Source organism: Seriola dumerili, unplaced genomic scaffold, assembly GCF_002260705.1.
Source record: "Seriola dumerili isolate Sdu_G_001 unplaced genomic scaffold, Sdu_1.0 BDQW01000230.1, whole genome shotgun sequence".
Classification (NCBI taxonomy): Eukaryota; Metazoa; Chordata; class Actinopteri; order Carangiformes; family Carangidae; genus Seriola; species Seriola dumerili.
The window spans coordinates 2,970,023-2,990,779 of record NW_019174485.1 but is presented as its reverse complement, the minus strand read 5'-3'; the positions used below and the strand labels follow the sequence as shown (position 1 = coordinate 2,990,779).

General features: G+C 42.2%; 1 protein-coding gene across 1 annotated transcript in view; it reads right to left on the bottom strand.

The window, feature by feature from the left end:
* The window catches only part of LOC111229246 (adenylate cyclase type 9-like), a 38,193-nt gene extending 17,656 nt beyond the window's left edge, over window positions 1-20,537 (bottom strand). The window contains exon 1 of the mRNA XM_022755487.1: window positions 16,477-20,537. Coding sequence (XP_022611208.1) covers window positions 16,477-18,367 — 1,891 coding nt within the window. The 5' untranslated portion in view covers window positions 18,368-20,537. The remainder of the gene's footprint in view (window positions 1-16,476) is intronic.
* Between the last annotated feature and the right edge of the window lie 220 nt (window positions 20,538-20,757).

The window sequence follows — 20,757 nt, the reverse complement described above, 5'->3', positions numbered from 1 at the left end:
TAGGTCTTGGTCTTAAGTGTCTCTGTTCAATTTAAGTGTCTCAACTAGTCATAACAGTGTAACAGTGAACGAGCATGAACAATACCAGGACCCTTAAACTGAAGGAGCTAAATGCAATTCAGCCATCATTCATTTTATTATTTACACCAGTGCTTTTCCGACTGTGACATGTCATAATGTCTGATGTGAGAGATATCTATTAGGCAGATATCAAAACTTACACAAAAGTAAAATCTTCCACAAAAGCAAAGGCACAAAATCCATCAAGCACAGCCCACAGACAGATCAGTGATCAGCACAGCCATCACCTTCTAATGACAATGACTGATTCAAGAAACTCACTTACTTCTATAAAAGTTCAGTGTAAATATACCATGTGTATATAGACTTACTTCCAGTTTGCAGTTGGCTGGGGTTGGCTGCTGAAGTGACAGAAGAAACTGAAATGATTTAATGTCTTGAATTTTGAAAATGTCATTCAATGTAAATTTCTGTTACTTTCTTGTCAGTAAAAGCCAGAAAATATTCTAGCTAGAGATGGAGAGGTGGGCAGCGATTGGCGCTTTTTTTTTTGTGATCTTCAGACTTACTCTAGCATGTGTCCAGCATGAGAGGCAAAATGCTAATGAGTAAGAGACAGTGATAAAGGAGATAGCGAAAGCAAAGTGGCAAACAGTGGAGAGACGGCGAGGGGGAGGAAGAGACCGAGAGTACTTTGAAGGTCACTGAGTTTAGCATGCCTCACATAACCCACATTCCTTGTCTACTTCCATTTCATCTTTCTAACTTTATCAACAGCCCACTCTAAACTGTAAAACAGGCCTTGAATTGTGAGGGCGTTGAAAGGCTTGACCAAAAGACTGTGAAAAATAGTAGTTTTCCAACTGTCGAGTGCACAGTAGGTTAATGTGTGTATGCTTGAGTGCAAAGGTATCAACAACCTTTGTGTCAACTACCTACTAGATAAAGTGCCACATGTAGCTTCTGTGTGTTTAAACAAGCTATAAGGCATAACAGAGCTAATCCTTTACAACCGAGTCTTTGCAGCCAGTCATTGTAACACACTGCAGTGCTTTCTACTGTGTGTGTGTGTGTGTGTGTGTGTGTGTGTGTGTGTGTGTGTGTGTATTGATCTTCTCCAGGCTCTGTAAAGGCAGCACTCTGGGAAAGAAACTGACACCAGCACTCTAAGGTCTCAATGCAGCTCAATGGTTTTTATTGATTTAGACCAGCTGGCTGGAGCAGAAAGGGTTCATCTGAGGACAGCTACTACTACTACTACTACAACACACACAGACATACAAACAAATACACAGAAATCCCCATACTGTATATACATAAAACTTGTCATGATCACACTCACCGGACCAGAGGTCCCAACCCAACCCAAACTATGTGTGATAACATGAGCAAAACAGAAATGACTGCTGCTCCATTGATTTTCATTAGACTTTTTAATACTTTTTTACTCTTTACGTGTATTACTGCCACAGCCTTTCCGAGTCAAGGGTTCAAGTTAAAATTTGCGAAAACCTTTACTACTTAACACACACAACCTAAGTTTGATGCCATTCATGAGACAGTCTGCACCTGTAGTTACACACACATCACTGCTAAACCACAGAACTACATAAAATGACACATAATTACCTTATCAAAAAAATCACTACAAATCAAATTAAGGTGCAGTCTCTCTATCTCTCGCCCCCCCACCCAGGCACAATTGTCCCCTCTCACGCATCTCATTGTTAGACTAGTTTTTTAAAGTAAATTAAGGTTAATAATAAAAAATCTCATCCCCAATAAAGCATGCTCAAACTCAGGCCAAATCAAAACTTGTATTAAACCCACAATTGTGGGGGCGTCACGTAGCGCAGTGGGTTACGCAGGCGCCCCATATATAGAGGCTACAGTCCTCGCTGCAGCTGGCCCCCGGTTCGACTCCCGCGTCGGACGGCCCCTTCCTGCGTGTCATTCCCCTTCTCTCTGCCTCCCCATTTCCTGTCTCTCTACTGTCCTGTCCATTAAAGGCACAAAAAGCCCAAAAAAAATAACTTTAAAAAAAACAAAAAAAAAAACACAATTGTGGGTTAGGTGACATACAGTAAAGAATTATTTAGAATCAGAATTACTGGTTATTACAGATACACATGTACCCTGAATTCAGTGGAGGACAAAAGATAAAAAATGCAAATTCTCTCCTTCAATCCAACCCTTCACTCTAATGATGGTCTCAGCAGCAAGCATACACCAATTTGAGCTTGAACATGCACTTTACCACATACCAAGGCTGTTAACTGATTCTGAAGTGCCACATCTGACCCCTAGATCAGGGATGGGCAATAAAGAGAGACTGCAGGATGTCACTTCACTCCAGCAGATTCCTCTTCTCCGATTTAATTTGTGCTAATGAGCTCTGTCTCAAAAATCCAAATCCAAAATCTCCTGTAGCTATTTAATTGGGTTGAAATCTGGTGACTGCGAATGCCGTAGCAAACGAGACACATCATTTTTATATTCATCAAACTATCCAGTTAGCACTTTGTGTCCTGTGTGAAAGAAGAGCATCTGCATTAGTTATGTTTCGCCACTCAGTTATTCAGTTTCCTTTGATTTGTCACCCGTGTTTAAGTGAATGACCCATATAATAAACAGTGTTTCAATTGACAAGTTGCATGTGCTTCTACATGTGCATCTGTACCGTGTACTGTGTGTGTGAGTTTATATACAACCCACATCCACCCAAAGGCCTTACACACGACGCCTTTTCCAGTAAATATGGAGGAACTGTCTGCCTGAGACATATTAGATGGATGATCTACACACACACACACACACACACACACACACACACACACACGCGCGCGCACACACACTAACCTGGTATTTACTATGTGCATGACTCATCCTGCAGTGATTGCCTTTGTTTCTCGTGTTCTCATATATTAGAAAACTACCTCAACATGCATCCATCCACACACACACACACACACACACACACACACACACACACACACACACACACATTACGTGCACATTATGTGCATGGTCACTTTCAGAGGGATGAGTGTGAACACATGAATGAATGAATGAATGAATGAATGAACAGAGAGAGGAATGAAGAGGAAGCATAGCTGAGCTGTTAAATTCCACATGTACATCCGAAGACCAAGCACACTGTGGACACGCACGCACATACACACACATCAGAAAATGACTCTCTTACTGACACACTTCCACCTTCCAAACACTGACACACATACACATACAAATACATTGGCAAATGAATGAATTACCATAAAACATTTTCTCTACATCATGTCATTGTAAAAAGAATATTTTTGGGGTTAATGGACAAAACAATCTATCTGAAGATGTCCTCTTACTGGTTACAAATACTGACACACTCATCCTTTCTAACCAGACTGCACACTAAAACACACACTGCTGTAAGACAGTCGCTCCACAAATGCTCATCCAGGCCCTGCTCAGCAAGTCCTCCTGTTGAGAGTGTCTGGATGAACGTTTTAGACTGAAGATGACATTTCGGATAATCCCCAGAGGGCCGTCCCAATCTGGATTCTGCACTTCCTGAGAAATGACCTTTGACCTTATGGCGGCATCCAACCACATGATCAAAACCATCCCCAGTGACCCAAAGGTCATCAGCCTCCCCTTTGGTCCCACACACAGAAAAATGAACATGTGTGTGAATATGAAAGACAGAGGGAGACGAAGAGAGGCACTTCAACATTAACTCAAACCAATTAAGCATCAAAGCAGCTTAAGTCAACCTCAAAACTCTGCCTCAAAACTGAGGCAGAGGAGGAGAAGGAGAAGACAGACAGGGGCTAAACTTCCCCTTTTCTCTTCTAGCATCATCTAACCTTTTCTCCAATTCTTCACTTTCATCTTGCTGCTTGGAACAGTCAGAAAATAAACAACTTCAGCACTAAAAATAGACTTCAACTTGTTTTCCCTTTTCACAGACTTGGCCTTCCAACTGTCCAACTTTCCTCATCTATCTCTAACCTTCTTCTTCAACTTTTTCTCTTTAGTCCTGCCAAACCTTACATCTCTTGCCACCTCTCACTACGTCTCTTTATACCTAGCTACTCTGTCTTGTCTCTGCTGTCTCGTTCTCTCATTTTTTAGCCGTCTTCCTTTTACTCTCTACCCCCCCCCCCACTACACTCCGGTTTTCTCCCTGGTCGGTGGTGGGTCTTGACTACAGGCCTCATGCAATAGCACATGCCTCCATATTTGGACACGCTGATGGAACCGAGGGATGAGGCTCTCACACGATCCTCCTTCAAATACCCTCCCAATCCTCCCTCCCATCCATCCCTCCCTTCCCCCTTCCCTTTTTTGTGCCATCATTTTAGTCCAGGGAGTTCCTTGCTCTCTCCGTCTCTTGTTTCTCTCTACCTCCTTTATCTTTTTTTTTTCCCTTTAAATGACAGTCCAGGGAATTAATAGAGCATCTATGGGCAGTCTGGTGGATCAGTGAGCATGTACCATGTGGCCATGAGTTCTTATGTTTGGGTCTAACACAGGACCTTTGTCACATCATCCTAGCATAGGGTAGAGTATTGAGACCAGGTTCTAACTGGAACCAGCTCCAAAAGACTAAGAAATGTGGAACACAACAAGAAACAATAACACTCACTGATTTACAGCTGCCTAAAATCTGCTGAAAGTAAAGGTGATTTTTAAAATTTTTCATACACATTCTGGTTTCTTTTTGTGCTCACATAACATGGCATAAATTTGAACCACGACTCAATCACAACAGATTGATAAGCAGAATTGGAATTTGAATCAATAAAATCAAAATTATGCTCAAACACTAGTAGGGGGACTAGTGTTTGAGCATAATTTTTGCTCATCTGTCTAATAAAGACAAAATGCTTAAAGAACACATTTGCAACATCCACTTGTATCCATCCCTACAAGTTTGTGTGTGTGTCTCTGTGTGTGTGACATGTAGTGCAGTGGGTTTACAGGAGCAGTGACGCACTCCAAGTGTCATTGCGTCACTCTGATGAACACACGCACGCGCACACGCACACACACACACACACACACACACACATACACACACGCACGCACGCATACTCACAACTGTTAACACGGAATTTTAGTGTTTCACTTCACAGAAGCTCTGAGTTTCTCTCAGGGAATCTGTCGCTCAGCAGCAGAGGACAGTCCTTGAGCAAGAACTGACCAACCTTGGTCCTGCTGCAAAGGGGACACTAATGACGACTGGCACGTCACTTTGTTTTATGCATGTTCACACACTTGGCCACATATTAACTCAAGACACACTGGCAGGTTAACAGTGTATTGTATTAAATACGCATATGCAGCAGGCTCAGATATTTATTCTCCTTATAAGGCCTTATCTCCACATAACATATTTTTAGGTGAGCACAAATGTGCTTGAACTGCATAGTCTCATTTGAGTCATACAGTCGTTGCATGGGGTGATTCATTCTGCTGTATGCCATGGATTCACAATGCCCCTCATCAACCACACACATGTATACACACACATGCACGCACACACACGCACTCACACACCACACATACACCTCCCCCACTGCCCTAAGCTAGACTGTGGGAAATCCTTGGGAAAGGGTTATGACCAGAAAACATGCTCCTTCTCCCCCCCCCCCCCCCCCCCCCCCCCCCCCCCCCCCCCCCCCCCCCCCTCTCTTCCTCCCTCTCATGTCACACAACTCTCTCTTTCCACAGACCACCAGGGAACAGAGCTTTACATGCTTTTTATGGTAGGACTTTGACTGATACAGATTTTGAATGCCAGTACATGTATTTTTAAAAAGATATCTCAAATAATGCTGAAACGCTGCATCTGAAAATATACATCCATTTTCATGCTAAAAACATTACTCATTTGCAGTATTTTATCTGAAATTCAGTGGTTATTTTGAGTCTCACTACTTTGCATCAATATTCAACTCTTATTCAGGGAGAAATCCATCCAAGCATAGGTAGAGATGCTGGTTTCTCCACTTAACTTTGACTCAACTGACCAGGATGAAATGAAATGGCAGGATGTATCATAGGTAATGTAAAACTCTATCTCTATATCCTCCTGTTGTTACTCTACACCAACAAATACTGAACAAAACAACTTCATGTTGGTGCTCTGTCTCCAACATTAAGTTGGTGCGCACCCTTTGGTCCCCAAAGAGTGCGCTGGCAAAACGACTGACTGAAGTGGGCAGGCTAAGGAAAAGTGGGTATATCTAGCAATAAGGTCCTTTGGTAAACAGGCAACTCCCCTCTAGAAAGTCATTACAGACTATGACTCCTGATGAAGTCACACACACATTGTGGGGGAAGGCAGGAAAAAACACTGATATAACTCCCCTCCACCACATGAAGTACCCAACTATCACCAAAAACAATGAGCATATGGTCAAACATAGATGCATCCTTTTTATAATTAATTTGATAGATGCATAAAGGAAAAGTCTAATGGAAAGGGATTTTTTCCTTTAAAAAACTTCACTAGCCTTCATATTCTGTGATTTTGTCTGGACTTTTGTGTGGGACACTTTAAACCTCTGGTTTCGGACATAATTGAACAGTTAAAGAGATACATACTGTAAATGATAAAAATGTCTTTCAGACTGTTTTCTTTGCAAACTCCTTATCTATTATTCACAACAGCTATTCAACACAGCACCTCCAGCACTGTAGATGGCATTCACACACACACACATCAGCTGCTGTTGCCACATTGACACATACAGCTGTCACAAAAGTGGAATTTTAAGGAGCTGTGATATTACACACATACAAAGAACTAACAATATTCATGCACTGCAGAAATATGTGTGCAAACCCAAAATAAAAGTTTACAGAAAGCCTTGACCCAGCCTTGAACCACACACACACTCGTGCACAAACACATTCAGTTTTTGACCTGTGCTATGCTGAGAGTCATGCATTCTGTGTGAGCAGGTCAATTAGTAACAATTTGGCAGGCGTGTCAGGTAGGCTTTTGTCCACAAGAAGTAAATTATCAGGACTGTCCAGAGTTTGATGAGAAGTAATGTGCATACCAAGATAGAGTCCAACATTACCAACATTTTCCCAAAATAAATTTCCCTGCAGAAGTTCAAAAAAGCCACTTATGGTGGCCTGGTGGTCCGAGCTGCTGCTTACCACATAACTGCAATGTCCGTGACTCAAACCCAGCCACAGACCTTGATGAATGTTATCCCCATCTCTCGCTCTCTCTTCTCACAATTCTTATCTGCCTCTGTACTGCATACTATGCATTGAAATTAAAAAAGCCCACGCCGATAGAACATTGAATTTTTATTGTGTTTTCACACAACTTGAGTGTTGATGCAAGCCGACTTTATCAATATCTACTTAATGATGAAATATTTTTGGGGTATTTTAAGCTACACATTTCTCTCCCAGGGCCAAAACTACTACATGGTGGCACATGGAAATACGATGCAAGTCACCCTCTGTGTAATAGAACAGCAAATGAGACCAGGTAGTGAGTGAATCCACCTGTAACAAGTCCCATTCCAGTAAATCATTACATGGGTTCATGTGGCCATGATAAAGGCTTTGAGATAATAGGCTTCTGTGATAATAGTGTCTCTTAAATACAGGGAACACACTCGTGTTTTTGTAATGTTTCATTGAATGACTTGACTACTAACATACAAACTATAAGTAACACACACACACACACACACACACACACAAGACTGGACAGACCTGTCAAAATAATTAAATACAATATGAGCAGATGACTCATCTGTTTGGAATTCAGTTAACTACTGAAATTAACCCAGAGTTCTACCAGAAACAGCACAGAGTATTGCATAGACAGCAAACTCTCTGGAAAGACCAGTCAATTTATATGTGTGTGTGTGTGTGTGTGTGTGTGTGTGAGTGCATGCTGCACATCTGCAATCTGACTAGGACAGGGCTGGGCATGCTTATCAACACTGAACACGCACACAAGAACACAGTTGACTCAACAAATTCTTGAGCAATAGGAATGACAAACTTCTCGTGAAATATTTGGGGTGGATGAATAGGAAAGGAAGTTGATTAGACAGCTGTGTGGGAGACAATGACTGAATATTACTACAGATCCATTAAGAGAAGGAGATGTGGAGGATAAAAGAAAGTGTTCTTACAGGTATATTAGGATGTAAACGAATAGAGAGCAACTAGATTTCTATTTGGAGAAAAAGAAGAAAGAACTATCTGCAGAAAGCTCCAGCTATCAGAGCGATTGGCCTCCCCCTTATATTCTGGAGGTTTGCTTCATTAGTTAGTAGCTGTCACTGTTAAATTATGATTTAGTGCCAGATCTACACAATCCTTTTTCTCTCTGGAAGAAACACACAGCATTAATGATAACAGAATTAGGATGTACCTAATATAATAATGCAGAAGAGCATAATGCCGGAAATTGTAGCTCCAGTCCTGTGCAGTATGTGTGTGTGCAGCACTGGAAAGTCAGTCAGGTGATGCTTTTTCCATCTTTGAATTTCTTTAAAGTTTGTTATGGTAGCTAGATGACAGTTTTGTATAGAAAATGTTTGTGTTACAAGTTACCTTTGTCTGTCGTCATTGTGCATTGACATATGTAGAAGGTGCTAATTTCCAAAACACTGAATGAAACACACCCTGACTGGAAAACATATGACATGCTTCAGAACATGTTTGTCAGTAATGTAGAATATATACAATTTCTAGTTAATGTGTAAAAAAAAAAAAAAAAAANNNTATATATATATATATATATATATAAAAAACCAACCATGTGGTCTTTTTAGAACAATAACCACCAGTTTATAAATGTGTGATAGACTTAGTAATCAATGTTGTACTATGAATAATTGTCTGAAAGACTAACATCTGGCCATGGGACATTTGAAAGTTAGGCTTTTGGCAAATGCAGGCACATGTACAGTGATTTTAATCGATTGGCATTGTCCCTATAAAATTAAATAGAAATTCTTAAAAAAATAATTTTAAATCAAGTTTTTATATCTTCTGCTCTTAACCGAGTTGCTCACAATAAGTGAGGTCTTTTATATTTCTAGTTTCTTTCAAACAAAGAGAATAACTATACGTAGCACAAGCAACAAAAGGTACCAAGGCAGAACAGAAGAGAGCTCTACATACAGAAACTGACTGCAGTGTTTTCCCTGTACTGTATACTGTCTCAGTCTGTCTTGGACTGTCTCAGTTTTACCTCAGCTGCCACCAAATCCTAACTACAGTAAAAACAAAAAAAAAAACATTGAGAAATTCAATTAGATTGATTCATATCATGAAACAAAGCACTGCTTTAGTGTCTATTAAACGTGGGCAAACACACACACATAAAATCAATGTAATCTGTCCCAATACTGTCAAGGAACTGAAGAGGTGTTTTACAAGGCAGACAAGTCAAATTTCAAAAGATTTCTTTCTACCAGTATATTATCACCATCAAGACACATGAAGCCAAGTTCAGACACTGCAAGATAAAGTGAGTGATAAAACATGAACCCTGGTCCTCATTAACTGCACCCCAGCACTCTTGCCACAGAGAAGACTGCCACTCAGGATAAAGACTTGGGTTGCAGCAAAATGTTGCTAAAACAAATGAAACAACAACCTAAGTGATTCCACTATAACATTCAAAATCTATGATCCATCATCAAAAATCCATTTTTATCTTTCTTTTCTGTCTCCTTCACCAGTAAATGTATGCCTGGTTATGTCTCTGTCTGTTTTTACATGCTCTGCTCTGATGCTACCGAACAGCATTTTTCTTTTCATTTTGTTATCATACACACAGCCAGACGCAGAAAGATACACACAGACACACTTGCAAGACCAGCTAGTCAAGTGATTACAGTTGACCTTTGAACCTTGTAGTGACAGTGATTCTGAGAACCAGTGATATAAGAGTAGCAGGGGCGAAGCAACACCATGATGGGTCACAGGCCTGAGGGCAACTGTCTCCTCTCAACTTTATACAGAGCATCGCCCTCGCACAAACACACAGACACACAGGGACGTGAGATGTGCTGTATGTATACAAAGAAACAGAGGGTATGTTTAAGATGGTGTGTGCGACAGTGTAGGAGGAAGGCTATGTAAAAAAGCAGAGGGAGAGAGAGAAAAAGGGTAGAAAAAAGAAAATGAAACATGTGCACACAGGGAGTTTACTGTAGAAAGAGAACATCTAAAGGCCTAAATTAGTTTCTAAGATCTGTGCTCACCTCTCAGTGATAAATCTCAGTTTAAACATGTGTATATATGTATATAAGCCACAAAGACTTTCATCAGTCTATTTTGTTTTATGTCCTGGATGTCTTATCTCTATCATAAAAAAACACACACACACACACACACACACACACTTGGCTTCAGTGCTGCTGCTGTCACTGACAGGTGAAGATCTGAGGAGGTGAGGCAGTTATAATGCAGCAGAGTGAACAAACTTACAGGTGTCTGTCACTGCTGTGAGTCTTTACTGCTCACCTCTTCCTTCTCCCATGTTCTGTAATAAAATCTGAGTCCACTAAAAAACAGCATATAAACTTTGGCTGCAGAAAGTAAACAAGTAATACTGTCTCTCCTCTGCTGCCATCAAGGCACTCTTGTGCAAGAGCTAGTTTTAAGTTGTGTCTAAGGAGCTTTTCATAAGTAAAGAAATCATTCAAATTATTAAGATTATTAAGTTTGTCAACTGAGAATTTTCTGATCATCAGCTAATCAATTAATCAAATGGAAATTTTGACTCGTCATAATAGGAGAAGCACAGGTGTTACTAAAAATATTAACAATGGTTCTGTTCTATTCAAGTGTCCAAGGAAGTCATGACAGTGTGACAGTGAGTCAGCATGAACAATACCAGGACCCTGAAACTGAAGCAGCTAAATGGAATTCAGCCATCATTCATTTTATTATATACACCTGTGCTTTTCCTTCTGTTACATGTCAAGATGTTGTCTGTGAAAAAGGCCTGCTGTTAACAAGCCTGAATAAATGTCACATGACATAAATGAGTGAGGAAAACTTCACTGTCAGAGAAGTTACTGTATGTCTTGACCTATTCCTTTGAAACTTTTCACATAAACTCATGAATGTATATATTTGGCGCTTAGATCACAGTCAAAGAAGGTAGTGTTTTATATTGATCTACATGAGGAATTGTCATGACTGCATGGGAGAACACAAGAGAAAAGAAGGGATTTTCACTGTCCTCAGTATTGACAAGTCTATGATAAAGCATATGGTGGCTGGAAAACAAACAAATTTTTCACATCAAAATGATCCAGCTGGCTAACACATAAGTCACTGATGTTTGAAAATGAGACAGTTACAAATAACTTTACAGGAAAAAAGTGGATAGAGACAAATACAGAGTGGAATATCAAAGCCCATGACCCACTGGGGCTGGCCTGCTTATGATTAAGGATCTGCCATTTGCTGCCGCATATTTAGGTGACACATTTGATTTAACGCAGATTAACCAGCCTGAGGGCATGGACTTCTCACTGCAACACACTGCACTGGAATACATGATACATGCAGACATGCACCACACACAAATATGCACACACAGAACGTACCTCCAGTCTCACACAGATTGAAACCGACAAGGTGCCAGTGTCACCCAATGATACCATGAGAACAGGTTAGGGTCCAAACCTTGACTCTACAGATGTACGACATCCTACTATTCTACACTGAAAAATACAAATCTAGACAGTCTAATGCACACACAGGCATGTCTGGAAACTCCACAACCTCATTTCCCCACGCTACAACACTCAACAATGGGAGCCTAAAAAGGCATTAATGCAGCAGATACAGACAGGATATAAAGTCCACAGTACAAAAATCCAGGGCAGAAAACTGCAGTCCTTGCCACCTGCAGTGAAATACAAGTGTGTTTGTATGCTAGAAACAGAAAGAGACATGGCAGGACTGGATTAGAGAGGATGGAGGAGACACAAGCACTCAAGCAGGTGGACTTGTAACAACCAGTAACACAAGTGAAATTGAGATACAAGGCCAAACAGGAAAATGGAGGATGTAAAATCATAGTCTCTCACTGGAAATAAATGGATGTATGATGTGAAACAACCCAACAGCATTAAACAACAATGTGAAGGCTTAAAACTTAAAGTTAGTCAGGGATGAAGGAAGTGTAGGCAAGAGAAGAGTGTGACCATCACTAGGTCACCATCTAAGGATATACGAGTGAGAAATGCACGTGTTTCAACGCAATCCAATGATCACCTAAACGAGTGTGTATTTGTTGATACCTTTGGTGAGACATCTAGTGACCCAATGAGGCACATTTAGTTTAGTCAACTAATGCCATTTACACACTACATGACTTTCAAAGTCGTCAGATTGCTGTGCTGTTCACACAACACAAGTTGTCTTGTAATCTTGTAATCGTTTTGGTTTGCACACTACATAACTGATCAGTGACAAGGGGTTACAAGCAAGGTCTTTCATACAGGAGGAATCTCCAACAACTGTCTGGTCTCCAAACTATGTTCAGTCACGAAAACATATGTTTTTCTGCAAAAAAACAGTAAGAGTTGTTTGTGCAGTGAAAAAACAAGAAGAAAAAGAAAAGAATATGGGTGAGAGTGGTTTGGAATACATGGGCTCTCAGTGGCTGTAACTCGTTGCTGCCAGTGCTGTACATAAACACACTAGCAGCATGGCTAATGCTGGCAATTAAAACAACGCAACTAACGGTAGATCGTTTTTTCTTGGATTTTAAAAGCAATCTCTGCCTGTGATTCTATAGTACTGTAGTATACAGTAATTCATTTTGTTTGGGAAGTAGCAATCATTGGGAGTTGGGAATGGGGGTTTATTTTTAAAAAATTAGCCTAGCAACAAGCAGTTGGGCAGACTACACTCCTATTTGTCCCTCTCACTGAATCTGGGGCTCGGCTGCCAAAGTGACAGCAACAAATTCAGCCACATTTAAACAGGTAGCTGCTACCTCCAGTATCCAAGGTGTGTAAACAGCATTGTACACTTATTCTGGTCACTCGGTGTATCTTTACAGTCTTGTGTGTAAACAAGGATTCATCGATTTAGAAAAGTTGAAAAAAGTTTGCTAACTAATTGCAAACTAATGCAATTGCCTGAATATGGCATGCAAACATGTAAATGTTGCTTCGCAAAAACTGTTGCAATAACTGCAATAATGAATTCATTGTGTGTCGATTTACAAGTGGCTTTGGAAATCCTGCAATGTTCCTAAAATATCTGCACTGACTACCTAGTAATATCATACCTACAGCCATCTACATATAGACGGCCTGTTCTGACTCCATCTCTGCTAGTTAGTAAGTGATAGTTAGTGGTTTTTGCTTGTGTCTGCAGATGAACAAAGTATCTTCAGTAAGTACGGTAATAATAGTTATAGTTTGAAAGCATGAGTCCAATTTTATGTCCCATTGTAATTTTTCATTTTTATTTTACCTTTTTACATTTTAGCAACTTATTCATAATATTTTAATTTCATGAAACAGATTGTGGATATGATATGCAAGTACACTGCACCAGTGTATTTTTCAGAAGTTCGCACAGTTCAAACTTTAACTAGCCTCAACTTCTCATCTATCACTGAAGTGCTGCAAGCCTTGAGAATATTGCTTATTTTGCCTCATATTTACACCCCTCACTGCATACCTGTATAATTAATGCATTTGTCAACAGAGCTATGACTCATCTCTTCCATGCATTGCACTGTGATGGGAGATTGTTTGTGGCTCAATCACCCCGCGCAATCCATTACATAGATCACTTAGAGTGCATTTCTGAAACAACTACTCGCAAACTACAGTATCTTACCAACTGGCAGCATTCATGGTCAAACAAAGCTTGGTTTGCCCAGTTCTTGTTTAAAGGAGAGCAGGGCAATGGGTGTTCAGGGACTAACAGAAAGCGAAAGGTTGAAAGCACACTATCTGGGGCGAATCATTCAGCCTGCTGGGGGATCTAGAGCAAATCCTTGACTAAAGACAGACAGACAGCGCTAAAGCAGTGTTACACAACAGACCACATGCACAAGCCTGGGTGACAGGTGAGAGTCTGGGGCAATGAATGTGATAACACAACTAGGATAAGGACAAGCAGAGGGAGAGATGTGGAACATTAAAGGGAAAGAGATAAAGACAGACAGAGGGAAGTGAGGAATGAAAGAAATACAACAAATTATCAGTTTATCACTTGAGAGACAGTCTGTACTGAGAATTTATAACTACTGTGCAACTTCTTTTCAAACCAAATAACTGACCAGGTATTAACTGCTGTTTGTGAGTTTTAAATGAAATGGAAGAGTGGCCTCATGTACATTTGATAATATAATAGATGTTTGATAGTAAAAGGAAATAGAAGTGGCAGTGAGTCCAGTGATACAACAATTTACAAACTTCAAAGAGAATGGATTTGGTTTTCAGAGGGAAATATGTCTCAAATAGACAAACAAAGGGTATTCTGGTGGTGTGAAAAATAAAATGAATCAATTTCAGATGAGCAAACTAACATCATCTCCAGCTACTCAGTCTCCCGTGCAAAACTGTAGTTACATCACTCAGTACATGATTCTGACTGTTGATTTCTCTCAAAATGAGACAATGGGGTCGATTTATCTACAAAAACCTGTGCCAAACTCTCTTTCTCTGTGCTACAGAAGCTAACTGTTAAGGTCATCTCTTTCTCTGAGCAGGAAACTGTGGGTCTCTGTTTCAGCTGGCAACTACATGCCACTCTCCCCTTTTCTCTCCCTCATCAAAAGCTGCATGTCAATATCTCACTCTGTCACTGTTCACTAGTCTGGAAATAGAGAGTGATGGCACCATTTAGAGCCAAGTGTGAATATACTCTGACATAAGGCCTGACAATAGAACAGACAGTCTCTGTTCGCAAGAGACCTAAGATTAGACGGTCCACGAGGAATTCCCTGCTGGAGAGATTAGCTCTATTGATGCTGCTTTTCACAGAGTATTGAGACAGACTGAATGTGTCTGTGTGTGTGTTATAACAAAGGTCCAATGTATTACCAGAGCTACAAGTGATGTCTTAAAAAAAACATAACTTGATGTAACCAGCAGCAAATCAGCAGAAACCAGAGAAAAGCAAATCTTGGCCTTTGAGGCTGTTACCATCAAAAAAATTTATTTTTGCTAGGTCATTTGATGAATGACCTTGCAATCTATTATAACCCCATGCACTAAATGGACGGTCTGCCTTTTAAGTTCACTGCCAAGTACACAGTTGCCTAAATTGCTGAACACCAGTGAACAACAAATTCCTTTTTTCCACTAAGCAAATTGCATGATCCATGCATCGACAAGTTACAGACAGTCAAGTCAAATTTCTTTCCATATCTTTTACCATCCTCTGTCTGGTGTCTGTCTAGTCTCTGCACCATCCCCCTACTATTCCTATCCTACAAGTGGCGGACACAATATGGTGATCAACTGTTTAATCCAGTGGAATCCAGTACAATACCTGCCTCAGAACAGTAAAGCCGGTCAGCCCTCCTCTTACCAACTGTGATCTCTTGCTCCAACATTCTGGCCAACCACAACAACAAGCCACAAACACAGTCAGAGAGAGGAGGACAAACAGCCTAAGGAGGTGATACACTTCTTGTATGGTTCAAAACTGTGTTTAGTTCAAGAGGAAGCCTGATCTGTGTAGCAAAACGGACCTTGTTTTTTTCCAAAAAAACAAACTTAAAGATTTATGCAAATTCGTATAAAACCTGCATAAGGAAATTAGGTCTTTTTTGAGTTGGCAACAATATGACATTAAATGTATACTGTGTTATGTATAATTGATTGCTCTATGTTTCACATTCTAAGTTACTTAAATAGGTTTGCTGTTGTTGATCTAAACCAAAACAGGTCTCTCTTCCTGGTGCTCTAAACTCTTGATCTTGTAGCCTGATCTGCTCCTGTTTGGTGACTGTTTCAACAGGAATAACTGGTCAGATAACATATTTTAGTGCTGTCTAGGCATGCAGTGACCCCACTCAACCCTGCTGACCATGTTCAGACAATGTAGACATTCAACCTTTATCCTGTATATGTATGAGTTTATTGAAATGACATGGCCTCTTCTTATCATGCATTTTTTTCAGCCTTTGCTGTACTCTTCAGCTTTTTATCATAAGTCCAGTGTTCAGCATGTTATCACAAGCTCACTTAACTTTGAAAATAAACTTACAGGTATTTTTTGTAATTGCAAATTTATATTTTAAAGTCAAATCATTAATCAGTGGAGCCTGTGTCCAAGACCGGTGATTCTCTCTTTGTAACTGCTTTGAATTTCTTTAATATCTAACTACAGTAAACTAACTTTCAGTTCATCTAAAAAAAAAAAAAAAAAAACTCATATGGTAGTCAAACGTGAACAGCCACTTACCTTTTAGTTTCTCCACCACACTCTGCCCAGCTCTCTCTGCCACCCGACCATCCTCCCTCTGGTAACGGTCATCCAGGAATCGGGCAGTGGCTTCTGACAGGTGGACCTTGCCTGCCACACCCAGCTGCTCCATCAAGTTAGCCAGATTGACATCATTTGACCACACATCGAACTTGAAGCGCTTCATTCCCAGGATCCCACACAGGACGGTGCCCGTATGGACGCCAACACGCATGCTGACAGTCTCACACGTCTCCTGACAGAACTGCTCGATGGCCTGGATCATGCCCAGGCCCATCTCTACACAGCAGTAGGCGTGGTCCGGTCTGGGCTCAGGGCACCCTGCTACGCAGTAGTAGCAATCTCCCAGAGTGCTGATCTTCTCACAACAAGTTAGTTCACAGAGCCGGTCAAAACGTCCAAACAGGTCATTGAGAAGGCCCACCAAGGCTGGTGCTGACTTATTGGCAGACATTTTGGTGAAACCCACAATGTCTGCGAAGAGGATGCTGACAGGCTCCATGCGTTTCATGTTGAAGGGTCTAAATATTATCTGTCCACGGGGGATGGAGGTCTTCTTGCGTTTGTGATTGTTGTGAGGGTGATTTTTGGGGCTAATGGCACTTTGGGCTTGTGAAGCTCCACCAACTCCCCCACCACCCACTGAGACAGCCGAGGCAGAGCAAGCACCAGAGGAATAACGCTTGCCAGAGTTCTCACCACCGCCCTCATCATCACCCTGCTTCATCAGCTCGTCTGCGACTCGCCGTGGCATGACTGAGTGGATCATGCGTTCCTTCAAGGCCTTCTCCACTTCTAAGTCTTTTCCATGCATGATAGCCTGGCCCACTTTGAGGAAGGTGCTGCGGGAACGCACCTCTGACATGATGAACAGGTGGATGCCAATGACATGGGCACACAAGTGGAGCAGAGCCTTGGCTGGGCCCAGCCAGCGGAGTGTGTCTCCTTCCCAATCAGAAGCTGAACCCACTAACTCTGTTTCCCATCCCGTAGTGTCATAACTCCTGTGAAGCAATGGTAGCCATCCTAATAACTCAAATAATATAGAATAGAGGAGTCCCAGCATCACTGAGGCATACAAACGGACATGGAGGACACTGTATAGCAGTAGCAGAACCTCCATACACAGGGAAAAGGTGCCTACAGGGGAGATGCAACGAGTTGAAGGTGGTAAATCATCTGGTAAGAGATATGAGGCATTCCCTCCACCAGTCCGCTCCAGCTCAGTGTAACCAGCAGTCTGAATCTGTGGAGCTAAGGTTATGGCAAAGGTGACCGCTATCAGGAACAAGGAGGTTTGGTTGTACAGCCGTGTGTAAGGCTGAGTGAAGGTGAATAAAAACAGGAGGACTAGGAGGACCAAAAAGGAGGCTGTGGGGGCTAGGAAGGTCATGGGGTTGCAGCGATCACTGTTGACCCCAAAGTACACCCCCCAGAGTACAGCCGCCACTGCAAGGTAGAACAGGACATAACGGAAGCGCCGCTGTGTCTGAGGAAAGCACCTCTCTTGGCATGCCTCTTCCAGGATGGGGGAGTCAAACTTGGGGTCCCAGCATTGCGCAGCAGAGCGTTCGAACAACGGTGGCGCCTTCCTTTGCACCCTGGAGGTGGAGGTCACGGCTGGTCTGGAGTCTGCCGAGCTGCAGCTGGAAGAGATACTGTATTTGTGGAGGTTAGGGTTCGTTTTACTCACAGCCCCATAGCCTCCAGCTGCTCCTGCTCCACTGTTGGCAGACCTCAGTGGCTCATGTTGATGCACGTGTGGCGCGCTGTTGGTTATCCGCACGGTGACGGCGCCATCCCCGCTGGAGTCGCAGCTCACTTCCGTGCCATGCATGAGAAGCTGCCGGTGATGTTGCAGAGTGGCCATATTGACTGGTGTGACGCGGAAACGAGGGGGTGCGGGAGAGGTGTTAAATATTAATATAATATCTTCTGATGGCGCTCAGGCAATTACACGCGGTGCGTGGGCGCCGTGTGTGCACATGTGGCACGGAGAGGAGGGAGAGGGCGGCGGTGAGAGTGACGGGCAGGCAGACAGAGAGGGGGAGAGAGAGCAAAGGTGTTTGTTGGAATAATCACACTGCATGAATGGTGAGCACGGCACAGACGTCTTTGCTACGCACACAGCAGCCTGCACACTCACTCACACAAGACGCGCCGTTCCAGTTTCTTGAGCAGTTCATTATCCGACCCCGGGTTTGCGTCAGTACTCACATTACATGTATCCTTCTCCAAAGAGGCTCTGGGTTTGAGCCCGGCTTTCTCTCCAGCTGCGGTAAAAACACTGTCATCACTCTTTCTGCCTCCTGAATTGAACATCCTTCTCGGAAAGGACTGGTTAGTGATGCAACGGTTTTTTATGCCTTCATCAAGTCAGTCCTGACGTTACATGACTGGAAATTACCTCCTCTGGATGTGCGCAATATTTCGATACTGCTGACATGACAGAGTCAGACAGCTTAAGGAAGAATGCCCAGATTTCTCTTCATTCCGAAATAATTATGTTTGCGTGGAAAAAACAGCGTTCAGGTCCAGGGCTTCATTGTATGAGCAGATACAGATAAGCTATAGGCTGTCAACAGTTGGCGTTGTGCACAGCAAATGGCTACAAAAGTTACACTGTCCCTCTTATCTCCACAACATGCGTGACAAATGGTCAGTTTATGCGTCCTTTCCCTTCTTAAAACACACCCAAAGTCTTGTCCTTATGGACAGCTATTGCTGAAATAAAAATGTGTGGACATCATGAACTCGTAAAGCATCAAAACTACATTAAAAATATTGTCAAAAAAATATTAATCAGCCCTCTCTTTAAAAAAGAAACATTCTCGTTTTACATTGATTTTATATGCAGTGAATATTTTACACAAAGTAATGCCAACCCACAATGTGACTAAACTGTTAATTCCGTTAATTAAGAAAACAAAGTGGGTGATCTGTAATTAAGGAGACTTTACCTTCCTCTACATCCCTTTCTCATGTATTGCTCAGTGTCCTAAGGATTTACATTTTTTATTCTCATACATTCTCCTTCCATCTTTATTCCAGCGGGCCCTTGCAAATATTCCAAGCTGAGTTATTTTGGAGCCCTGTCCAGTCCAAGAATCAGATCATAAGAGGCCTGACAGGCAGGCCTATTCCCACGGATCCAGCCCCGTCCTTTCCTGAACTCCCTCTCCGGATCTCCACCGTTTATTCCCCCTCTGCCTTCCAAAGAGGGGGTCGGGGAGGGGTATGCGCTATTCAAAGAGGCGTAATCCGAAAAGAGAAGCGCAGAAAATACCATCCGCTGGCCCAAATTAGCGTAGGTTTGCCTCTGCTGGGAGTGTCTGCAACTTGTTGCGCGCAGTTGGCAAAACATACAGCTATGAGGAACAGCCTCGGTCGGAACAGGCTGGTCTATAAATAGTGATGATCAAAACTCTTGCAATAACAACACCAACGGTGTGTAACATTTAAATGCTTTTCTTAAACTTATTCTGTGGAATATCAGGAGCGCTAGATACAAAAAAAGTAATACTTAAAAATCAAGTCGTAAAACGCGTGCAAAACGTCAGCGATAGGCCCCCTCTCGCTTCCAAAAGCTCCTAAACTTTTTTCCCAGGCCGTATTTCCTGCGTTTGGAGAGGAGACCCAGTTAGGAGTCTCTGGTTATTTGGAGCTGAGGCTGGATTTCCTCCCCTCGCATTCCCCCCGGAGCAAAGAAGTAGAAAATCCCCAGAGCAATAAAGGAACCCCCTTTGGATGTGTCCTCGGTGGGATTATCAAAAACCGCCCCCACCAAAGCAATGTCTCCTTATCTCTACCAATTCCTTAGGTCTGGATAGCTCTAGTTTTCGCTGGCATGCATGTGTCCAACAAACACAACACTGTGCGCTCTGGCTGTGGTGCGTCCTCTTCCGTCCGCCGCTGGTTGCCACCCTTTTTCCTCCTTGATATATCTCTCTGCTGAAGTTGGGGGCTAAATAAAAACAGACCTACAGCGGGAGTTTGTGGCTGCTTTTCCGTCTTATCCGGGCGAGCGTACTATCTCCACTCCTGTGGCTGCCACCATCTTCGCTGTGACTGGGTCGGAAATCCTCCCCCAGCTGTTGTGGCGGTGCGGGTTGGTGGGACCAGCCTGTCAAGCGAACCAAAGTTTTAAAAAACACGGTTTCCGGTCTTGCCTTTCAAGAAGGCCAATAAGATAGACTAGTTAAATATTTCAACTCGTGACTATACACATCGCTCGAACTGGCTTAATAGAAGAAAGTGGTG